The sequence below is a fragment of the Natator depressus genome, chromosome 1, assembly GCF_965152275.1.
Source record: "Natator depressus isolate rNatDep1 chromosome 1, rNatDep2.hap1, whole genome shotgun sequence".
Classification (NCBI taxonomy): Eukaryota; Metazoa; Chordata; order Testudines; family Cheloniidae; genus Natator; species Natator depressus.
Genome location: NC_134234.1, coordinates 119,260,868 through 119,284,901, shown reverse-complemented (window position 1 = coordinate 119,284,901; position 24,034 = coordinate 119,260,868). Strand labels below are relative to the sequence as shown.

Sequence of the window (24,034 nt, the reverse complement as noted above, 5' to 3'; positions counted from 1 at the left end):
CAGTGCAGCAGTCTGGGAGCTGACCGTGTCTGAAGACAGAGGCAAAAACAGCATTGAATATTTCAGCTTTTTCCATATCATCTGTCACTAGGTTGCCTCCCCCATTCGGTATGGGTCCCACACTTTTCCTGACCTTCTACTTGTTGCTAACATATCTATAGAAACCCTTCTTGTTACCCTTCACATCCCTTGCTAGCTGCAATACCAATTGTGCTTTGGCATTCCTGATTATACCCCTGCACACTCAAGCAATATTTTTTTACTCCTCCCTCGTCATTTGTCCAAGTTTCCACTTCTTGTAAGCTTCCTTTTTGTGTTTAAGCTCACTGAAGATTTCTCTATTAAGCCAAGCTGGTCGCCTGCCATATTTGCTATTCCTTCTGCACATCGGGATGGTTTGTTCCTGTGCCCTCAATAAGTTTTCTTTAAAATACAGCCAGCTCTCCTGGACTCCTTTCCCCCTCATGTTATTCTCCCAGAAGATCCTGCCCATCAGTTCCCTGAGGGAGTCAAAGTCTGCTTTTCTGAAGTCCAGGGTCCGTATTCTGCTGCTCTCCTTTCTTCCCTGTGTCAGGATCCTGAACTCAACCATCTCATGGTCACTGCCTTTCATGGTCACTGCCTCCCAGGTTCCCATCCACTTTTGCTTCCCCTACTAATTCTTCCCAGTTTGTGAGCAGCATGTCAAGAAGAGCTCTGCCCCTATTTGGTTCCTCCAGCACTTGCACCCTAAAGTTGTCTCTAACACTCTCCAAAAACTTTCTGGATTGTCTGTGCACTGCTGTATTGCTCTCCTAACAGATGTCAAGGTGATTGAATTGCCGTATGAGAACCAGGGCCTATGATCTGGAATTTCTGTTAGGAGTCCGAAAATGTATCACAGACCATGAAATCTGGTTTCCCACCATGAAATCTGGTCTTTTGTGTGCTTTTACCTTATACCAGTGGTGTGCAATCTGTGGCTCACGGGCCACATGCGGCCCATCAGGGTAATCCACTGACAGGCCATGAGACCATTTATTTACATTGACCATCCTCAGGTACGGCTGCCCGTAGCTCCCAATGGCTGCAGTTCACTGTTCCCAGCCAATGGGAACAGCAAACCGCGGCCACTGGGTGCTGTGGGCAGCCGTGCCTGTGGATGGTCAATGTAAACAAACGGTCTTGCGGACCGCGGATTACCATGATGCCCACCACTGCCCTATTCTATGCAGATTTCATAGGGGAGACCAGCGTTTCTCAAATTGGGGGTCCTGACCCAAAAGGGAGTTGCAGGGGGATCACAAGATTATTTTAGCAGAGTTGTGGTATTGCCACCCTTACTTCTGTGCTGCCTTCAGAGCTGGGCGGCTGGAGAGTGGTGACTGTTGGCCAGGTGCACAGCTCTGAAGGCAGCTCCACCGCCAGCAGCAGCACAGAAGTAAGAGTAGCAGTACCGCAACCCCACCCCCCCACCATTACCTTGCGATTACCCCCCCCCGCCAACTCCTACAATTACAACACCTGAAATTTCAAATTTAAATAGCTGAAATCATGAAATTTACAATTTTTAAAATCCTATGACCATGAAGTTGACCAAAATGGACCGCGAATTTGGTAGGGCCCTAGTTATAACCGTATACACAAGTTTGTAGTGAACAGTGTATATATATTGCAGTCCGCTGTCATTAACATCTATAAAGAACTTGTGTGGGATATAAAATCACAAACCAGAGCTATTACTTCTCCAGTAGATTTGTGAAAAACAAGTCCACGTATTAACAGGGAAGTTAACTACAATTTGAACACTTTACTGGAAACTTGAGCTAATATCCTGGTAATTCAGAGTCAAGCTGCAGGAGGATTTGGTCTTAAAAAGCAGAGAAGGCATAGTACTCAGAATAGTAGGATTACTGCAGTCCATTGTGGATAATTTAACAAATTATTCTCCCTTGAGTGTATAAATCTTTTATACATCCCAAATACGCAGACTTCTAAGCTGGCAGTGAATGATTGCTGCTTATTGTGCTGAGCACAAACTTAGGAAGTCCATGATCAAGGGATGGGACAGTTATGAGAGAGGACAAAAGCAGAATTTTTGTAACTCAGAAATCAATAAAATGAAAACATGTTCTGCTATCTTAGAACTGCTGAGGGGAATTCTCTACTAGAGTGTCAGAAACCATTTGTGCTTCAAAGTTGCAAACTCGAGGTAATCTTACCAGTTTCTTTTCCTTCTTTCCTCGGTTCTGGTCTCTTGCCAGATATTGTTACTGCTGTATCTATAACATATCTAAAATCCAAACCTTCCCACTCTTAAACACTTGGCAATACCATGGTTCTTTCTCTCACCTGGTCATCTAAATCAGATTGCAAACTCTTTGAGGGAGGGAGTGTGTTTTCTTTTTCTCTGTGTAATGCTCTGAGTAGCCCCTTACTCTGAGAGTCGTCTCAGTGTTTCCACAGATTAAGTGTTGCCAATTCTGGTGATTTTACTGCTAGTCTCATGATATTGGTGTGGTTCTTAAAGCCACAGCTCCTAAAGGCATGTGATAAGGTTAGAATCTCCAGCATTTGTTTTTTAAAAGCATAAGTTTCTAGCACTCAAGATTGTGAAGAAAAGCGTGAACACATGACCCAAGTGCATCTTAAAGGCTCATAAACCAAAGACAAATAAAAAGAATCCAATTTTTAAATGAAAAAAATCACGATGTTTTAGCCAGTTTCATGATTTGGGGGGCCCTCGTTCATGTTTTTTTTTAAAATGCTCAGGATTGGCAATACATGGTGTTAAACTGTACCATACTTAAGGGTAGCAAAATCTACTACATAAAATAACATATAGAAAAATAAACATAAAAATAAAGTTTGAGGCTGCAGCAACAGTAGTTAGATATCTTAGTTTTATTCTAGTGCATTCAGTTTCTCAACATTTCTCTTTATTAGCTCTGCATTCCAATTTGTTTTGAAAAATTAAGAATTCTACTTTCAGTGCTATTTATATGAATGCACAGTAGTTAAAATATTTCCAATTTTCCTTCACCATCTTCTCTGCAGCATTAAGATACTGGAGTCTGTTATGTGGAATTTCATTCATACTCAGCAGGTCTATAAAAGTTATTTGACTTTTCTTCCCCCCCTCCACCCCCTTAGCAATGTTACAGTGCTACTGATATAAGAAGTTATTTTTTTATTCTTAGTATTTCCCTTGTGGCAATCCATTCTCCCAAGCATTTTCCCCCTGTTTCTCTGATGTAATTGCAGGTTTTGTCAATACATAAATAACAAACAGTAAGTACTCAGCTAGGATAGACGTTATTTTGTTTACTAAGTGTTTCTCATATATCCTGATGCCCCACTTTTTTGTCTGTTTGGCTTCAGTGGTCAGGCAGTTGTTTTTAGAAGCTGCTATTATTACCACTTAGTGGTTAATTTGAAATATCTTAGACTTATTATATTTACCTGGATACAAAGAACATCCAGATTTCCACATATCCCACGCTGTGGAGAAAACTCAATGAACTCAATGAGACTGTTTGGGATTGCTAGAGGTACAGCTGTGCACAGAAATGCAGATGTAGAAAACTTCCTGATTTCTGTGCAGGTCATTGCAGAGAAGAAAAGAGTGTTCACTGAAGAACTTTTTTCATTTTGTCTCTTCGGTGGTGAAGTTTTTGCATGATATTAGATTATTTACTCTCCATCTCCTGGAAATGTTTACTGCTTTCAATTAAGCTTTTCTCAAGTGCATTGTATGCTTTTACAAAAGGATTTGGGGATGGGAAACATCCGAAGCAACTTTCAAACATGAGAGGGGTACAGAACACTGAACCTGTGTGCTTGGTTAAAACTTTAAAAAAACACAATATGGTAGGGTTGACTCTGCTATGGCATGCCAATTCAGTTCAGAACAGCAGTACTGAAGAGACATTCTTCAGTGTGTGGTGGCAGTTACAAAGTTTAAGTACTTGTGGGCTTGGCTTCCGTGGTCAGGACGAAGTATTAGGATCCAAAAGCTATGGAAGAGATTTGGGGATTTTTGAGCTAATATTACCATTTGATCCATGTCTGGCTGACCACCTTGCTAAATTTGGAGAGAAGAGGAAAGCCATCCTACCTGCCCTCAACTGTAGGTGACAAATTCATTGAATTGATGAGACAGAAAATTAAAACCACCATAGTAAGAGAATTGCAGCAAGCCAAGTATTTCTCTGTAATTGTTGATTCACCACCTGATGTGGCGCTTGTAGACCAGTTCACATTCATTTTCTGATTTCTCATTCAGAGGGCCAAATAATTGGGTTTCAGCCACTTGAGAACCACACAGGAGCAAACCTGGCTAAAGCTGTGCTGGCTATAATAAATAACCTAGGTTTGGATGTGTCTTAACAGCTGTGGGCAGTTGTATGATAATGCTAGTGATACAACTGATTGTTACAATAGTCCGCAAGCCCATCTGTCACGGAGAACCCACCAAAGGACTATGTGCCATGCGCTGCACATTCCCTAAATGTAATTGGAGTCAGCAGTGTTAACAATTGCTCAGATGCACATATTGATAGAAAACTATTTTCCACAAATGCTGACACGAGCCAGAGATTATTGATTCTCGGCTGTTCAACTGAAGAAGAGCTCTAAGTTGTTTAAAAGCTTGTCTCTTTGACCAGCAGAAGTTGCTCCAATAACCAATTACCTCACCCACCTCTGCTCCCCTGTAGTGAATTCATTATCTTTTTTCTCTGTCAGTGCTTACATGGAATAGGTAGGGCATTTGATGTCTAAATTCATGTACAATATCAAGCCAGCCGTGTTTTCTGGGAACCTGTTAGCTGTGAATTTTTAATTTTTAGCTAAACATATAATTGTTAATGTCTGGCGAAGATGCTTGTGTTGTTCCCGTATGCTGTTAATTCTTTAAATGAAATGTTTTCAATCATCTCAGGAAAGTTTAAGTATTTTATAACAGGGTGGAGCTTCAGGATATTCTGTGCCTAGAACCACAAGAATTCTTAATTTGATCCTGTTTAGCAGGCAGTAAGGAGATCCGAGTGAGGGGGCCAAAGAGAGTAAGGGTGAGTAGGCTGTGGAGGGAATGGAGAAGAGCAAGGAAAAAGGGATCACAGAGTTCCCAGAGACAGAACTGGGCCAAAAGGACCCAGGGAATTCAAGAGATTGAGAATTGGAAAGGGGAAAAAGAAAAAAAAAGAGAGATACAGGATACTTATACAAATATTTTGAAGAATTCTTCAAAAATAATCTTTATACTACTCTAAGTGCAAAACTCAAGTCAGGAGTACAGCCACAATTAGAACCTATATAATTATAAAGTACATGCCATTTCTTCTTTATAGAGCAGTCAGTAAGAAATACGTAGTGCCGTCATCTTGCTCTCACTTGTGCACGTACATCCTTCCCCTTCGCTTCCCTTTCATTGGACCCAAATATATCCTCCCTGGAATACCTGTGGTGTCAAGACTGCTTGTGAATCCCAGAATCCTTTGTCCTCAGGCCAGTGTATGGGGATCTGACTATTTAAGCTTTGGGGATAATCTGTGTCGAGTTCTGTTATTAAATCTTTTGCAGTGTACATACAAGTGGGAAAAAAGATGCACTATATAAAGAAAACCTTTTGTTGCGTGGATGTACTGTTAGGAACACAGAAGAGGTTACAGGGATAGTAATCTATGCAGGTAAAAGACAGCTTTTCTCTTTGACTTTACATGTTCACTTGATAGTTTCCTTAGACTGTCAACAAATATCTATATTGTTTAATGTAATTGCTTCTGCAGGGCACGAGACCAAAGCTTTGTTAAATAACAGTGGACCACGTTACAAGCGCAGTAAGCTTGAAAGACAGATGAATATTGATGTCCTTTGGTGTGTCCTCATACTTATAGTCATGTGTCTATTTTCAGCCATCGGTAAGTCCTCTTTAAAAATAAAAGTTAAGGACCAAACTCTATCCTAAGAGTCACATGCTTTGCTTTAAAAATTCAAAAATGTATATCTTCTGTCTCTTGATTCGTGTAGCTACTTCTTTTCTATGTAAAGTGTGTTGTTGTTGTTTTTTGGTAGGAAACATCAGCTTAGTACATAAGCACATCCAAATAGTAATCTTTTAATAACAATCAACTATATACCATTACAAGACCAAATCAGACAACCATTGTGTCAGGCTCTGCCACCTTCAGTAGCAATGAGTCGTGCCCTACTTCAAAAGTAGTATCTTTGAAATCAACTCATCATGACTAAGGGTGGCAGAATTTGGCACATACTTAGTTGCCAAGGTAATATATGAACACGGAGTAAACATAACCCAGTACAATACCATTCACCTAGCTCTATTAGATGAAAACAGGGACTCATAATATACAATATTAACCCACCATACTTAAGTATCCAAACTTATAATATTAAAAATTATATAAAGTCCAAATTCAAAGGGCAAGTCAAAGAAAAGACTACCATTGACTTCAATGGAATTGTTACTGGCATCAAAAATTCTAACAAAAATAGAGGGGAGGGGTAAGTTTGTTTGGGTTCTGGTTAGAGTGTGTGTGTGTGTGTGTGTGTATTGGTCTCTGACTGAGAATTTGGTGTGAAGGTTTGTATGCAAAACATTTCTTTAGCTATTGCTTTTGAATTCGATATTTTGTAGTATCTGGGTTTTGTTTTGGTTGTGTGTAATACATAAGTTCTGGAATTTTTCTTGGCAACCTTAAATGTATTTTACCAAAACTTCTGTGTTATTTTAATACCCTTAATTGTGTCCTTTTCCAGCTGTTGATACCCTCTTTAAAGATGAAAGTTGAGGGCCAAACTATTATTATGCTCTTTGTTCCCACTGAGTTCAATGGGCAGCTCGCATATCCAAAACCAGCATTTCATCCTAATGATTTCCAATTTGTTTTAGAGTAGAATCCTAGTAACAGAAGTGGGGTTTTTTTTTCCTGTTTCTTTTTTGCCAATTGTTAAAATGAGTTGTGTATCCCCATAACTTTCTTATCAATATTGTCTATAAAATATTAACTAAAATGAGAGGCCAAGATTTGAAAAAATGACTAGAGATCTGGGAGTCCTCAATTTTGGGCTGCCCAGCTTGAATCACCTTAAGAAGGGCCGGGGTTTTTCAGAGTGCTGAGTACCCACTCTCTGAAAACCAAGCCCTTTTAAGATATCTCCATAAGTTGGGAATTTGTGATATCTAAAATCACTAGGTCTTTTGAAAATCAGAACATTTAGTAAAAAGAAAACTTGATATAGTCCATTGCAAGTGCAGAATTTTTAGCATTTTTACTCTAGATTATTAAAAATAGCTATAGACACATCAGAGCATAAATAATATAAAGCTTTGCACTGCTGCAAAATATTTAGTGAGACAATGTCATTTTTATTTATCGTTATTTCAGTGTGGGACAAGGGGCAGTTTAGAAACTTGATAGAGGTGCCTTACAGAGGATTTTTTAATGGGCTTTACTACTTTTTTGTTGCTTTATGACATATAAAGAATAGGGCCTGAAAGATTGTTAGGTTTTGGGGAGGAGGTGGGTATTAAGGTTTTGGGTTTTTTTCAGCTTATTTTTAAAATGAATATCAGAAATATCAACTCAGGTCTTTCCTGGCTGGGATGGCAGGACCTGTTATATGTCTCAGAGGATATGTTTAATTTTTCTCACACCCTAATTAAAAGGGTGGGACTGCCATATCTTTGGTAAAGACATCACTGCTCCAAAATGTTAATACTTTCCTTGCATTAAATAGGAACTAACAAAGAAAGACAATAAACAAAGAGATTGAAATAGTCTGACTAAAATCTCTTCCCCTCTTAGTTGCTCAGCTTCTATTCCTTTGACTTTTGTGATGGCCACCTTTTCACTACTTCTCCAGTCGTCATGGTGTCTTCCAGGGCAGACAGGACTTAAGTTTCCAATGTAGAAAATGCATATTAAAAAAAACATTTCAGGTCTTTTTCATAAATCATAACAAAGTAGGAAAAGGCACAAGCCCCCCTCCCCTTTTTTTCCTTTGCAGATCACTTTTAAGGACAAATGCATACAAAATAAACCAATGCTGTGGGTTTTTTAATTTCTTGATGTTCATTTAAGTTTTCGTCTATTTAAACTTTTCTGCAGGTCATGGCCTATGGGTGTGGCAATATGGTGAGAAGAAACCAGTTTTCGATGTTCCCGGGCTTGATGGCAACTATTTATCCCCAGTTCTAGCTGCAGTGTATTTATTTTTGACAATGATAATAGTTTTTCAGGTAACAATGTTGTCCACACTGGTTCCTGTGTTCACAGTTTACTGATGTTAATAATTATATATAGACAAAAGAGAGCACAACTTCTCCCACCAAGGAACTTGAGGAGCTAATTAAGTGTTTAAAATACAATACAATTAGATACCATACAATTAAAGCATGAAAAATGAAGAATAAAATATTATGTAGCCAGAAAAATAAAGGAGCCTCATTAATGTGCTAATGGTGACCAAAATGAAAAGAGCTCTGAAAAAAATCAGTGGACTGATGCTCCAAATTGTCTTCCCTCCATTGCCTTTAGTGGAGCTGTGACAATTCACACCTGCTGAGGTTCCGTCCCAAACATTCCAGGTGTGTTGTTTTTTTAACAAGCAAGATGGGTTAAGATGAGGACGGTGCCTGTCAGGGAGCAGCAAACTTCACACTCTGTGGGATGCCATGCTGCAAAAGCTCAGTTACCCACCTACCTTGGAGGACTACTTAGAACCTTGGTGGTGTTGGAATGCAGGTACCTTACCAGGACAAGGTTAATGCTGGAATTTAACCCTTTAATGGCCCCAAACTATTTAGAATTTATACAGGAGGTAAATGACTAGAGTTGTCATCATTCAGTGCCTATGTATAGGAGGTGAATATTGGGGGGATGCAGGGGGGAGAAAGTCTTCTGATGATGAGATCTGCTATATTGTTGAATACTGTGGTGTGTCAAGAGAAGTGTGGATGTCTATGTCTTTGGGACATGTAAAACTAGAACTGACAGCACTAGAAAATAGCATACTAGTGAAGGGAACGATCTTGCACTGAAGAGGCATGGATTAAATAATGGCCTTTGCCATTATGATTTTAATGTATTAAGAGGTTTTTTTCTATTAAAGAAAACTCAGAACAGATTTACTTAAGTATGCAGCCTTTACTATAGGTTTTGTTTAAATAACCATACCTGGTACTTACATATGGACTGCGATTCACCCCACTAATCTAATTGACCAAGCCTAATTTTGTATATAACCAGAAATTTCAGCACTGAAAAACATCTGCAAGGCACATTCAAGTAGAAATGATGTCTTTTGTGGATTTTTGAAAATCCCCAAGAAACTGCTGAAAATTTTTTTCAGGAAAACTCTCTTAGCTTAACACTTTGTTCAGCAATTACAAAGTATGTTCTTCATTCAGCTGAACTGCTGCTCAAAAACTGCAACTGACAACGTTGCTTTCTCTGCAGAACCTTCCACCAATCATTCATTTTACCTCTCCTGTTCCTGGAAAGCTAATTTAGTGAGAACCTGTTATTTACACAGATAAAATTTGGGAGCTATTCATCCATTTTTTGATGCAAGATATTCTTTTGTATTTGCAGGATTCTGATTGTACTGTATGTTCCTCTCCTCCCTCCCTTCTTTTCCTTTCCTAGCTTCTTTCAAGCTCATCTTATTACCCCGAAAACGTTTGCTTCTCTCCAAGCCTTGATAATCACATTTCCAGACATAATTATGGATTTCAGCTCTACAGTTGCACCATAGGCTTTTCTAATCTGTCCAAGTAAACTCTTTGCAAACATTTTAATTAATTTACAATATTGAATCTAAGCCTATTAAACTCTTTAAGGTACAGTATAGTACATACGCTCTTTGTGATTTTAGTCTGTGATAAAGTTGATTAGATTATATCAATTCAATATAATATGTATGCACCTATTTTCTCCTAATTAGTATGTTTTTATGTATTTTAGGTTCTGATTCCGATTTCTTTGTATGTATCCATTGAAATAGTTAAAGTATGCCAAGTATTCTTCATTCATCAAGACAAGGATTTATATGATGAAGAGACCGACACTCAGCTACAGTGTCGAGCTTTAAACATCACAGAAGACTTAGGGCAGATGCAATATATATTCTCAGACAAGACTGGCACTCTTACTGAAAATAAGATGGTTTTCCGAAGATGCACTGTTTCTGGAATAGAGTATTCCCACGATGCTAATGGTGAGCCTTGTTTGCTGTCCAATGGTCTACTTCGGTTTGATTTCAATCACACAAAAAAGTTACTGTGATCTTAAAACAAACAACAAATTGTGTAGGATTTATGATATGTGCATCAGACACCACAATGATGGTTGTAAAATTAGCTATAACTTGTTGTCTGTTCATTTCGGAATTGTAATCTTATCAGGAATTCTCTGGGATCTTGAGTGTGTTGTGAAGGTTGTTATTCTCTGCAGTGTGACAGGGCAAGGCCAGATGGCTATAGAAAAGTAGTGGGAGATAGATATATTAGCCCCAGGCTAAACAAATCCCTGTTACCTGTTAGGATAAGTAAATGGCAGCTGCTCCAGGTCAATTAAGACACCTGGGGCCAATTAAGAGCTTTCCAGAAGGCAGGGAAGATAGCTAGGTTGATTGGGACACCTGAAGCCAATTAGGGGCTGTTTAACTAGTTTAAATTTAAATTTAACTAGTTTTTAACTGAAACTAGTTAAAAGCCTCCCAGTTAGTCAGTTGGGCGCACGTGTTAGGAGCTGTAGGAGGAAGCCACGCTGTTGGAGGAACTGAGCAGTACAAACCATTTCAGGCACAAAGAAGGAGGCCCTGAGGTAACGGTGAAGTAGATATTGAGGAAGTGGGGGCTGCTGTGGGGAAGTGACCCAGGGAATTGTACACGTCCTATTTCCAAAAAGTCAGCTACCATAGCTGCTACTATTAGGGTCCCTGGGCTGGAGCCTGGAGTAGAGGGTGGGCCTGGGCTCCCGCTCTCACTCCCTGATTAATCACTGAGACTGGGAGACAACAGATACTGTGTGAGGGAGGGTTGCTTCTCCTCACCTCCCTTGCTGGTTTATGATGAAAATGGCTCAGTAGGATGTGACCTTTGCCTCTATAGAGAGTTGGGCTATGTGGAGGGTCACAGTGAGCCTCTGAGGCTAGCGAAATCCGCCAGAAAGCGTGGGACCCACTGAGACAAGGACAGAGCTTTGTCACAGTAGGTTTACACTCTGATCCTGCAAAGCATTTAGGAACATGCTTAACTTTAAACACATGAATAGTACCATTGATATCAATGGGACTACACTGGTGGATTTGTCCCTTAATGTTTAACTTCACTCCAAGATACTCAATTAGTGTCAAGAACGAAAGGTGAACAAGGTTCCTAGTGTGGCTTTCATGTTAACAAAATAGCACAGTCTGTTGTAATAATATTTCATCTGTTTTAGCTTTATCTTGTTCACTTCAGTGCCCCAGTGTGATGGGTATCTCTGAGTTAACATTCTTTTGCTGCCAAACAAATATTGTAACTGAACAGAACATTCTGAAGTAGCTGACTTTTGAAGTATTAAAATGTAATTCATTACCACAAGGGAATGAGGTTACCTTTAGTTGTCACCCATGTGTCATCTCGTCAACCTGTTAAAATTATTAAGTGACTTCCGATTTAGTGCAATTTGTATTAAGCTATTTTCCCCCTAACATTTAGGCGGTATCCTTTGGGACTTGAAAGATGTTACATTCTCAGATTTCTTTGCATACTTGATAGATATTGTACTGGCTTTCTAAATGCAGTAATTAAGTTTTTTAACCTGCAGTACATTATTCTTTCCTTGAAGTCCATTTGGAGAGTTCAGCTAACACATCAGAAATGGAATAAGAGAGACTTATTAAAAGTTAACTGTAAACTTAAAAAAGACATTGAAAATTGTATGAGATCCCAAGTTAGTCACAGAATATTGTGGAGGCTTAAATTACAGAGTGAATTTACTTTTAAAATAAAATATTTTAAAATAGTAATCATATATTGCACTTGCACCACTTTTCCTAGGAAGAAATCAGTGCACCTAACAGAGATAGTAGGATATGATTATTAACCCTATGTTACAGAAAAAGAGAAAAAGAGCAGTTGAAACTTCCCCAAGCATTCACAGTGAGTCAGAGACAGAGGTAGAATTAGAATCTACAGCACATTTCCTGACTCCCAGTTCTGTGCACTAAATATTAGACCGTACTGCTTCTATTCATTCTTCTTGTTTATCTGCCACCCTCTGATTTCAGGGCATATTGTGTTCCTTCCAAGAGTTAATGACATTACAGTTAACTAAAACAGTGCAGGAAGAGCAGCATTTTATGGGTTAGATTGCATCAGGTGATGCAGCTCAAATACAAAAGCCTACACTTGGGTCTTGGTGGGTAAGTAAAGAAGGAATTAAGTGTCAAATGTTTTATCTTACAATGAATTATCATTTTCAAGTCTACCCATACTTTTTGTAAGTGATTTGGGATTACAATATAAATGTTAGAAAATAATAAAAACAAAACACTGAAACTGACAATATGCAAAATTATCAAAACACAAAGCAAACAAAATACAGTAGTGTTTCTTTCTTTACCCGCTCTCATTTATAGGCATCTATATGCTCACTTGTAATTCTAGTTGGTGCAAAATTTCCAGATTGAAATGTGATTTTTAAGTTTACAATTCCTTTAATCATAGTATTTGAATCTTTCATTTTCTCTTCTCTATATAAAGTGATATTGCACTAATTCTTTGCCTTTCTGTGTATAAAGGGTCATAATTGTCATTGTTTTTATTCCCCACTTTCAGGATCAATGACACAATAAATAAGTGTTCTCACTCAAGTTTTTTAGTGCCTATTCTCCAGGCTGATTCCCAGCCCCATTCTTTCTGTGAAATGACTCCACTGATAGCTTGTCTTCCCACCTGCTGACTACCCACTAATTTAGATCACATAAGATCCTGCCTTCAATTTTTTTCCTGTCATTAAAAATGTCTATAACACTTTATGCTCCTGGGTTTAAATACAAAGGATTTGAGGAAGCCCTTCCATTATACATACCAGAAGTCAGAAATCCCACCAGATTGTGTTTGGGATGTATTTAATAACTGATGCTGTCCAGCTGTCAGTTCTGGTTGTGGTTTAAAATGAGGTTTAGAGAACTCTCAAGTCTGCCACTTATAAAAAGATCCAGTCTTGCCACATATGCAAGTTTAAATCTGATTGAGTACTAAGGACCCAGAAAACCAAACAAAACCCATTGGCCTCCTTGCATAATCTTATCTATTATTTTTAAAGATCCATGCCTTTTTCTGTTAATCATAGTACTTCTTTCAGTCATAGTAATTTGACACTAGAAACCAAACTGTGAATAGGCCATGAGGTGATGAAATAAATGTAAGACTCATTGCAAGATCTGATTTAAAACTGTTACATCAATGTCATGATTTGGATGCTGAAATCCACAATTCATGTTCTGTTGTGGTGCCTTGTGGGAGCGAATGTACTTGGAGTAGAAGTTCTATTCTGAGCGTTTTGGTTTGAGCTTGTTATATAGGAATGTAATATGGTGTTACCTGGTAACTCATCTGGCAGATTGGGCATGGTATTCCCAGCTTTGTTCCATGACCTGTGATCTGTTACAAACTTTGTTCACACCCTGAAAATTCATCCAAAGGTTCTGGGGTTTTTTTCTGTTCTGTTTAGGTTCTTCTATTGCCCTCATCACCACAGTATCTGAGCACCTTCCAGCAGTGCATTAAGCAGCATAAGTAACAATTGTCACATGTGCTTGGTGTATTTTCACTCATCCTCTTCCCACTGTGAAAATGGCATGTACAGTGCAAAATTTTGTTTTGGTAGGATTTTGGTTTTGGTTTAATGTATACACTACCCTGTGTTTATGTTAGGAAAGGCAAGGTTGAAATGTACCTTGTATTTGAATTGGAAGATGATGAGGTTTGTGATGATCCTTATTTCCCGTGTGGAGTTCATTCCACAGTTTCGACCAGCCCCTGAGAAAATCCTGTCTCCAGAACAGACGAGTTTAACCCTTATGGTAGAAAGTTCTATTGTGCCTGAGAAGCAGAACTGTCAATCACAATCTTCATCCCAAAGCTTTAGGAGATCTTTTTAGATATCCTGGGCATAGACTATGGAGAACCTTGAAGATAAGGACTAAGATCTTGAACTTGGCTTCCCACAGAATATCAAGTCAGTATAGGGAGCAGAGGATTGGTGTGATGTTCTCAAGTAGCCTGTGTTGCTGAGAACTGCTCCAGCATTCTGTCTGAGTTGGAGTGTCCTAAGGGCTGATGTGTCCAGATATATTTCATTGCTGTAGTCCAGATGGGAGGTGACAAAGTTGTGTATAACCAAGCCCAGGTCATCATCAGCTGGTAGAAAGCATTATTCAGGGATGCTGCTATGTGAGAGCTTAGGGTTAGTGGGAAATCCAGGAACACTCTAAACTACAGACTCTGGCTTGCTTGGATTCAGCTTCAACCAGTTGTGCTTCATCCATGAGCTGATTTTGTCCAAGTATCTTGATGGTCATGATGTGGTTGTAGATGGCAAAGGACAGGCAGAATTGTGTGTCACCTGCATGTTGCTAGTACTTAAGTCCCTGACATTTGATCAGTTCACTGGTGCTGCATGTTGAATAGGACAGGAGAGAGAATTGATTCTTGTGGGACTCCACAAATGAGAGGTCTAGTGGTGAGGTGTAATTTTCCATCACTGCTCTTTGGGAGCTTTCTACGAGGAAGGACTTAAACCATCATAGCACATTTCCCTGGTCCCCTTCGACTTCTCTAAGGCAGGACAGCAGTATCTAATAGTTGACAATATCAGAAGCTCCAGAGAGGTTCAGGAGGATGAGAATGGAAATCTACTCTCTATCCATTGACAGCAGGAGATAATGCATCAGTGTCACTAAAACTGTTTCCATCCCACATCCTGGGCTGAATCCAGATTGTGCTGGATCTAGGATACTAGCTTCAATTAGAAGAGCTTATATAGTTGGCCTTTAGCTAGCTTCTCTATGTACTTGGTCAGGAACAGGAGATTGGATTCTGGCCAGTAGTTAGCTAGTACTGATATCCAAAGTGGGTTTCTTTAGTGTTGGTCAAGCTATTGTGTGTTTAAAGGAGGAGGGAAAGATTTCTTCCCTGAATAAGGCATTGGCTATTTCAGTCAGGAGTGGCACCAGTTGCTCATGATGCCCTTTCACGAGCCATGAAAGGTGTGACAGACTGACAATATCCTGCAACATTCTGGTCCAACCTTGTGGAATTAAGATGAACTTTATTGAATTAAGTTAAACCTTACTGAGTTAGGTTTGATACCATTTGGAATCCATTTTATTAAATAGGCAATTGTGTATTTGTTATTGTGGAATAATACATAACTCCTCTTGGACGAGGGGGATGCTAATGTAAAATTTCTCCAATTATCTGAAGCCATCCTCTGGGGAGGTATGCATATACTAATTCTAATGGAATTCTCCAGACAAAGAAAGGCTTTTTGGTTAAAGCACCTGGTTTTAAACAGGCTCAGGCCCTTCTTCCTGATCCAGCAAATGGACAGGACCCTTGGTCAATGGAGGGCCCCAATCCTTAGGGAAAGGTGAGGCCCTATAAGGCCAGGATCTTGTTCTGAGCTGAAATTGTGATGAACTTGAAACCACAAGGAACCCCTTTGGCTGGAGTACTGAAGGACTGACTTTTCCTGCCAGAGCCCATATTAGGGTAGGTTCTTTTATTGTTTTTAATATGTTTTCTCAGTAATGCTTTTACACCTTAGGAATAAATTAGGCTTGCATAGCAGGAGCTGTGTGGCAACTTATGACTGTGGGCATTCACACTGTTAACCCTCCCTGAAGAGAAAGCACACAGGTGAGCTTACGCATCCTGTGTCTGTTGGGAATAACATAGTGAAGGGAGGGAACTATGCAGCCTGGAAATACCCTGGTCAGGAGGGAGGAAGACACCCAAGAAAGGCAATAGCTGGGAAGCTGGAAGCTTGAGAGTGGGTACCCTGGCTGAACCATTGAGGGCTGACCACACAGATGCAGTTGCCTGAACTGTGAGGGCATTGGTTGGATTCACGGGCCTTGGGTCAAGACTCCTTCAGGGTTTCCAGTACTTCTTGAGGAGTAAATATACTGATCTCTGGGAATGCAGGCAACTTCTTTGTTGGTTAAATCACCAAAGGGGGAACAGATCCAGGCTGTCTGAAAGCCATCCCAAACATGTGTGATATTTTCAGTGATGTAGAGGGGAGTGCCTCCGTCCTTTAACTTGCTTGGGAATTAGGTGGAGTTCATGGATCTTTGTGGTTGAATCGGGATTAGAGGTCTTTCTTGGTGCCTGGGAGCTGGGAGAGCTCCTTAATGAGGTGATGGTCTGCACAAGGTGTCAGTGAGCTTTGGCTCTGGTCTCTATTGTCAGATGAATGAATTTGAATGAAGATGTGTTATCTGAGGCACCTCTTTTGGATTTGAGGAATGAAGAATAGATAAATGTAGTGCCACTTTCCATCTTGTGCTGTCTGGGTCTGTGATGGGCTGAGTGGGGGGGGGCAAGCGCATGAGAGAGGCCAGCATAGGGCTGATAGTGTCATCCAGCCAGAGTCTCAGTGGGTATCTCTACACCGCATTTTGGAGTGAACCTTCCAGCCCAGGTCGACAGACTCAGGCTAGTGGGGTTCACACTAGCGGCCTAAAAGTAGCTGTATAGACAACCAAAGAAAAGATAATTCCCATCTTATAATAAAAACCATGATTCCAGAATGCTCTTCTTCCAACATCCATGGAATTAATGACACAAATAGTTGGCACCTAACATCTCAAAACTGGCCCTTGTGCAAAGGTTACCTGCAGATCCCTGCAGCAGTTAATGATCTGATTAGGTCTGTGACACACATGTTATGATTTAGCTACAGCCAAATGATGATCAGCCTGTCATCTGCCACAGATGTTTTTCCAAAGTTTAATTTTATAGCAGACTTGTCCAGGGATGTGGTCACCAATCCTTTTAATTTTAGTTTTTCACTGTGTATGGAATGATTGACTGTCCAAACCCAAGTTTAATTCCCAAGAGCTCAGTCACACAAAGCAGAAAACCCATAATTTTTCATTCTTTGCATTTTTCCCTCCCTCCAATTTCTTGGAGGGGTTGAGGGAATCCAGAGAATGGAAGAGTGAAAGGGAAGCTCAGAGGGAAGGGAATGGTGAAATCCCTAGCATTTTCCATTTGGATTTGCCAGATTTCTTAGTCACTGTCTTGGGAAAATGAGATCCCTCTTGGCATGTTGTCTGTCTGTTCCTGGTGAAGATTCAGCTGGGGTGGTGTACATCATGCAGCAAGATCACTGTCTCAGTTTTATGTCAGTTTTGCAGCATAACTGTTCTTTTCTTGTAAGGAGAGTGTTAGAGAATGAAAAGAAAAGCAGGCTGACCCAGAGGCAGATTGAGTGAATGGGCTTCTTTATTGCAGTATTTGTTCCCCTTGACCCAATTGTCAAGTAAGCAAGCAGTTAGCATGAATTAGTTACATCATGCTCTTTTATCTAAATTAGTATGGAAATACCCACATTTACTACAACAAATCCTTATTTATAATTATAAATATAAATAATATGAATGCCCATATACTGAATATAATTATCCCCGCTCCTATTAACTGTTTACAGCATTAAGCATATTTTACAGACATCTTTACCTTGAAGATACATTTCTTTGCAGTAATTGCAGCCACAGGTTCCCTTAATCAGCAGTTCACAGAGAAGGGAGGAAGGGGCCGTGACTCGTTTATGTAGCTGGGAAAGGAAGGGAGGGGGAGATGACACTTCTTTACACAAAGGGTATTCTTTAGACACCCACATTCCTTATGCAGCTACAATGCTTATCAATTCTTTACAAGCAGGAGGGAAAGGACAGGGATAGCACTTTATCTATCAAGAAAAGAGACAGTGCCTGCCCGTGCCTTCCTCCCTAATACCATGCTAGCGGTTACCCAGGTCTTTACTTAATCCTTACATATCCCAACACAGATGTCTTTCCCTACCTGACCTACAGACATAATTTGCCCAGTCCAAACTCACCTTGCATCCATCCTGGGGATTTGACTTTATTAATAGAAAATTTTTAAAAAGATGATAAAGATCAACTCAGTTCTTTTCCCCAGGGTTGGTTGTTGCTCCCTCATGACTGCTCACCTCCCTTATGTTTACACAGAGTAACAAGTCATCAGTGTCAGGGCCCATTTAACCCTTTCCCTACAGGATCAACACCTGCTAACAGGGTGGGGTGTTTTGAGCACACTGATGTAGCTGATTTGTTTTTTCCCATTTCATTTTCTTTTGCTTTGTGAAAAAAAAAGTTTAATTTGTCCCTGAGGAAGGGAGTGGGGTCAGCAAAGCTAGAACTGTGTGTTTTAATGGTGTATTTTTACTGTGTGTTTTTAACCCGTCTAATACACAAGCACAATGGCATTCAGCATGGATGTAATGTGAGGCCTTCAATACACAGAGGAAGTTTTCTCTTAGCTTATGCCCTGGGAAATTCTCATAAGAATTAAAATAGTTCTCAGGCACTAAGGGAAGAAAAGGTTTGGTGAGTCTGCCTTAAGGAACTGGAGGGGAAGGAAGGGGGGAACCTTGGCACTTTCCTACCTCAGAAGTGGCAACAGGGTGGGAGGGGGCTATTCTGAGTGTCGTGCACTGATCTGTGTGGGGAGTAGAGAGTCTCAGATGCTACCCCCAAAATCAGACTCCAGGCACCCTCACAATGGTCTGCCTATAACAGTAACCCACTAGTCAATTTGTCTGTTTTGGCAGGTAAAAGGGGGTGGCCCACCTGAGAGGAATTGTCAGGGTTTTACTAAGGGTTTCCCTCTGACCCTTGGAAAACTTCCCCAGGATAGACTAACTCTGTTGACCCTTAGGAGGACAGGTATACAGGCTTCCAATCGAAGGATTGACCCTCAGGCAGTAATTCTTCAAAGAACAAAATAATCTTTATTCAATATGCAAATATTCCCTGACACAGTAAACCTTAAAAGCATATATTAAGAAACAAAACACTAATCCCATTAGCACAGGTATGCATATCAAAGTACCCAATGCTGCAATACTATGCAGTTGGAAATAGCTTTAAAGTGATTACATTCTGCATGTGGTGATCAGTCACAATTAGAATGCTGACAACAAGTTATTACTTAAACATTAAAACTGCGTACTTAGTAATAAATACACACATACACAGACATCCAACTTTATTATCTCAAGCAGACACACTCATATGTCCTATTGATTCCTTATACTATGGTCCTCATGCTTATTTCTCTGCCATCTTCTTCCCCTCTGCTCTGTCAAAAGGTTCTTTGGTTCTGTCACGGCTACTTCTTAGCTATTGCTGCCATGCCTCCTCCCTTCTTCTGTGATTTCAACTCTCTTCTGATCTTCCTTCTTCCTTTCCTGCTTCTCCACCCGCTCTTATCTGAACTGACTCAAGTCTGTCAGCTCTCTGCCTTATATATAGGTTTTGGCCTATTCTGATTAGTTATTTCCTCAGTCCTTATTAGCATACCATCCACCAATCATCTTTATGCCTTCCCTGATTGGTCTGTTCTTATGAACCAATCACTGTCACTGAACTCATCTCTCAATCAAAGCCGGGCCTGATTGAAAACCTGTGCCATTCTCGATTGAACTCTCCCTTCGGGTTTTGGAGTGACCTTTATTTCATCTTAGCCTGCCTGTTTCCTATAGGCCAAATTATTCCAAAACCACCATCTTGTTATCCCTAGCTATAACTGCTTGAAACTGTCTTTATTGATTATTATGTCTTTAAAACTATAAACAGTTACACATTTATATGCATGTTAACATTAGGATTCACTGTCACCACTCCATTTTTACTAATTTAAATAAGTTTAATTTTGATCTTTCCCTTGTTTCAGCTAGTGGTGGCAGGGCAATGTTCTTAATGCTGTATTCCTGGCACAAAACAGAGCCACTGAAAAATCTCTTTTATAGGAGGGGGAATACTGATTGCAGTTTACCTGGAAGATATCACTCCTAGAGCTTCCCCCAGTGTTTCATGAATACCTCTTGCCAGTGTCTAGCTACCAACGTACCAGGGTGACTCCTTTATCCTAATAGGGAAGCTACAGTGTTACTCCAGTAGAGGTCGCAGGATGATATGGAGGGTCATTTCATATTAGTAGGTCAAGCAAAGGGCTAAGTAAAAATAAATCTTTAAAAAAAATCTCACCAAATACCCTCGTTGATTATTAGTGTAGTGTAGTTATATTAAACACTTTATTGTTGCATTTGAATAGGACAAACATAATGGAAGTGAGATTCTTACTTTATGGAAAAAGCATTGATTTTTTGGTGTTTGTTACTCTGCTTAATATGAAAGATTATATAACATGAACTATGTGATTGTGTAATTTGATATTCCCAATCACATTATTGTGGTTCTGAAAGGTCTGTACATATTTACTCCAAATAAAGAACCCTCTACATGCGGAAAGTCCCAGGACATCTGTATTCAGTGAGTAAAAGCTGTTGACACTGGAAACCATCCCACAATAATGTCTTTCATGATGTAAAGTTCATAGAAAAGGTTCTGAACTTGAGGGTAGAGGGTACAGGGATGGATGGGGGGAGAGAACATAGTGTTTCTAAAGAAACATGTTTTGCACAGTTGGAGAGTTATGAAACATAGTGCATAGATTAAACCACATATCCTAGTTTGTAACACCTCTTAATACTTACCATACAAGATATAAGACTGTTTACCAAACAGCCAAAATCCTATTCCACTCTGTGGACCTGAGCCTCATCTCGTGTACACTCTTGTAGATCTGGAGGACAACAGAGATTAGCTGAAATGATGCTGATCACAAATTCTCATGAGATGAGAATCGGGTGTCTGTGCTTCAGACTGTGATCTTATATCTACTTCAGTTAGGGGTGAAGCTTAGGTTTAAAATTGCAAGAATGACTAAAGGATTGCGTTCTAAAGAAAATCTCTCTGGGGAATAGAATATTTTCATTTGCTTGTGTGCAGACTAGAGATGACTACAGTATACATACAATATTGATAAGCTTGTTGAACGTCATTTGAGGAAAACACTTATTGTATGCTTCTTCAATAAACAAAAGATTTTTTTTAAATAGAAGCAATGAATCATTATACAGATAAGGAATACAAAGGCAACTTTGGTACATTTTCCATGTAATGCATTTTCACTTAGCTTCTGATTTGTGTGTCTGGAATAAAATAATAATTAGCTCAGGGTTTGTGCATGGAGTCCTGCATTTTGTAAGATGTTTTCAAAACAGAAACTTTTCCTGAATGTGATTATAAGATCTCATATTTATTTGGAAAGACTCTGCAAGTCAGGCATTCAACCAAAACTGCCGTGGCCTGTTATTAACCAGTATAGCTGGAGAAGAGCTTGACCAGCTGTGCGGAACTTTTTATAATGATAAAAGTAGTCATTTTGTCTGGTCCTTTTCCCGGGCAAAGGTGCATAATACAGAGCAGTATGACATTCCCTGGGCATGCCATTCAAGTGCACATTATCAACTGTAAGAAAGATTATTGCTTGTGGCAAATTTGAGTCTGAGATCTTAGGCCACTGGGGCCTGTTCCTGTGAGACGCTGAGTGCCCACAACTCCCATTGACTCTGTTGGGAGTTGAGGGTGCTGCTCCGAAGCTTGCCGTAAGAGTGTATCTTTGATGGTTAGCAAAGTGAATTGGTAATACTGCTTTGAGATGAAAACATGCTAATGAAAATGAGCATATGTTTCCCAGAGTACGTTGGTGTGTACAGCAGAACCTCAGAGTTTCGGACACCTCGGGAATGGAGATTGTCCGTAACTCTGAAATGTCCTTAACTCTGAACAAGATGTTACAGACTTCAGCCACTGAGGGGGATTGAAGCTGCAGCCATGGGAGGGAGGGATGTCAGGGCTCCAAGCAGGGGGGCGGGGTCAGTGCTTCTGACCCTCGGGAGCACCAGGGCTCAGGGCTTTAGATCTAAGACGGGGCGCTGCGGCTCAGAACTTCAGCCCCGCGGCTCCATTCCTGGCTTCTGTACCGCAGGGAGCACCGGGGCTTGGGCTCCCCACAGCTCCATTCCCGGTTTCAGCTTTGGGGGAGCACACTGGGGCATTGCCTTTGGGAGGAGCGCTGGAGCTGAAACTGGCGCTCCCCTTGTAAGCATTTGCCCTGAAAAATACTCATACTTTTAATAAAATGTTGGTGAAGAGCAACAAGTACATTTCCATCTAGCATTATAATGTGCACTGAAACGGTACTGCGCTAAAGCCATTTTAGCAAGCCACTTGAGTCTGCTGGTGCAGGCAATGTGACCTGGGCATCCTTGTGTTCCAGTGATCCATTACTGGCAGAATGACCTCCGAGGTCCATTGGCTGCCCATGCACCTTAGCACAGTCTTCAGGATACTCTAATCTGTACCAGGGACATTGACTGGTACTGAATTGGGGAAATACAAAGGGCACTCTTGCATTCTACCCTCCGGAGTGCTATTTAGCTGTAACTCAGGATCTGGCTTTTTTTGTATATTTAGGTTTTCAGAGGACTGTACCACCTATAGAGCTGGGCAAATAACTGATCTGGGGGAGGGTTGGTTTAATGACAGTTCTGAAAAATTTAAAAAAAAAATTCAGTTTGTGTTGAACTGAATCTGAAATGTTTTAGAATTTATGATTAATCGAAAAAGTCTCTTCTGGCCATTTTGTGAATGACTCAAACTATTCTTGTCAACTTTAGCGAGTAGTTTTAGGTCTCCTGAAACTGCATATTTGGTCAAATAAACTACTCTTTTGAAAAATCTTGCCCAACTGTACTGACATACAATGCCAATAGTGCTAGTAGTAGTATCTAGATATTGTGCGCTATCTGATTTTAACTCCTGTGGCCACTTTCTGAGAGATTAAGATTGTTATGAAGATTACATTGGGTTATAGATTGTTTTGTTTTTTTTTTAAATCTTAGCTGTATTAAAAGAAATCCCACAATGAAATCAGTTAACTGTAATGCAAGGGGTTTTTTTCCAATTAATGTTTTAATGGAAATATTTAATGTTACGTTGTTTGCATGTCAAGTCACAAAATAATGAACTTGTACATTAGTGATTTAGTACATGACATTTGAAAGGGTTGATTGGTTACAACAGAGAATTGATAGAAAGTGAAGACTTTGGTACATAACTGATACTGTGCATCTGCATCCAGTATACTGTGCATTATTATACTTTGGTTTCTGAGTATAATGGAAGTCTTTTCAGTGAATACCTGAAAAATGGATAAATGTTAGTGCTAAATGCCTATCTACTGAAAGAAAAGCCCAACTACTAAATGGCCATGATTCTTGTTGACTGTATAAATGTGATCTGCATCAGTTATAAATAGGGCTGTCAATAAATGGCACTTAACTCAAGCGATTAACTAAAAAAAATTAACTTCATTAAAAAAATTAATTGCAATTAATCACAGTTTTCATATTACTGTTAATAATAGAATACCAATTTAAATTTATTATAAATATTTTGAATGTTTTTCTACCTTTTTAAAATATATTGATTTCAATTACAACACAGAATACAAAGTATACAGTGCTCACTTTGTATTATTATTTTTATTATAAATATTTGCACTGTTAAGATAAACAAAAGAAATAATACTTTTAAATTCACCTCACACAAGTACTGTGGTGCAATCTCTTTATCATGAAAGTGTAACTTACAAATGTAGATTATTATTTTTTTTACATAATTGCATTCAAAAATAAAACAATGTAAAACTTTAGAGGTTACAAGTCCACTCTGTCCTACTTCTTGTTCAGCCAATCGCTCAGACAAACAAGTTTGTTTACATATACGGGAGATAATGCTGCCCGCTTATTATTTAGTGTCACCTGAAAGTGAGAACAGGCATTTGCATGGCACTGTTGTAGCCAGCACTGCAAGG

The 24,034-nt window shown here is 39.6% G+C and overlaps 1 protein-coding gene across 1 annotated transcript in view; it reads left to right on the top strand.

Moving 5' to 3' along the window:
• ATP10A (ATPase phospholipid transporting 10A (putative)) overlaps positions 1–24,034 on the top strand; it is a 159,038-nt gene that overhangs the window by 99,176 nt on the left and 35,828 nt on the right. Inside the window, exons 6-9 of the mRNA XM_074965459.1 lie at positions 5,563–5,669; positions 5,769–5,900; positions 8,112–8,242; positions 9,969–10,221. Of these exons, the coding sequence (XP_074821560.1) occupies positions 5,563–5,669; positions 5,769–5,900; positions 8,112–8,242; positions 9,969–10,221 (623 nt within the window). The remainder of the gene's footprint in view (positions 1–5,562; positions 5,670–5,768; positions 5,901–8,111; positions 8,243–9,968; positions 10,222–24,034) is intronic.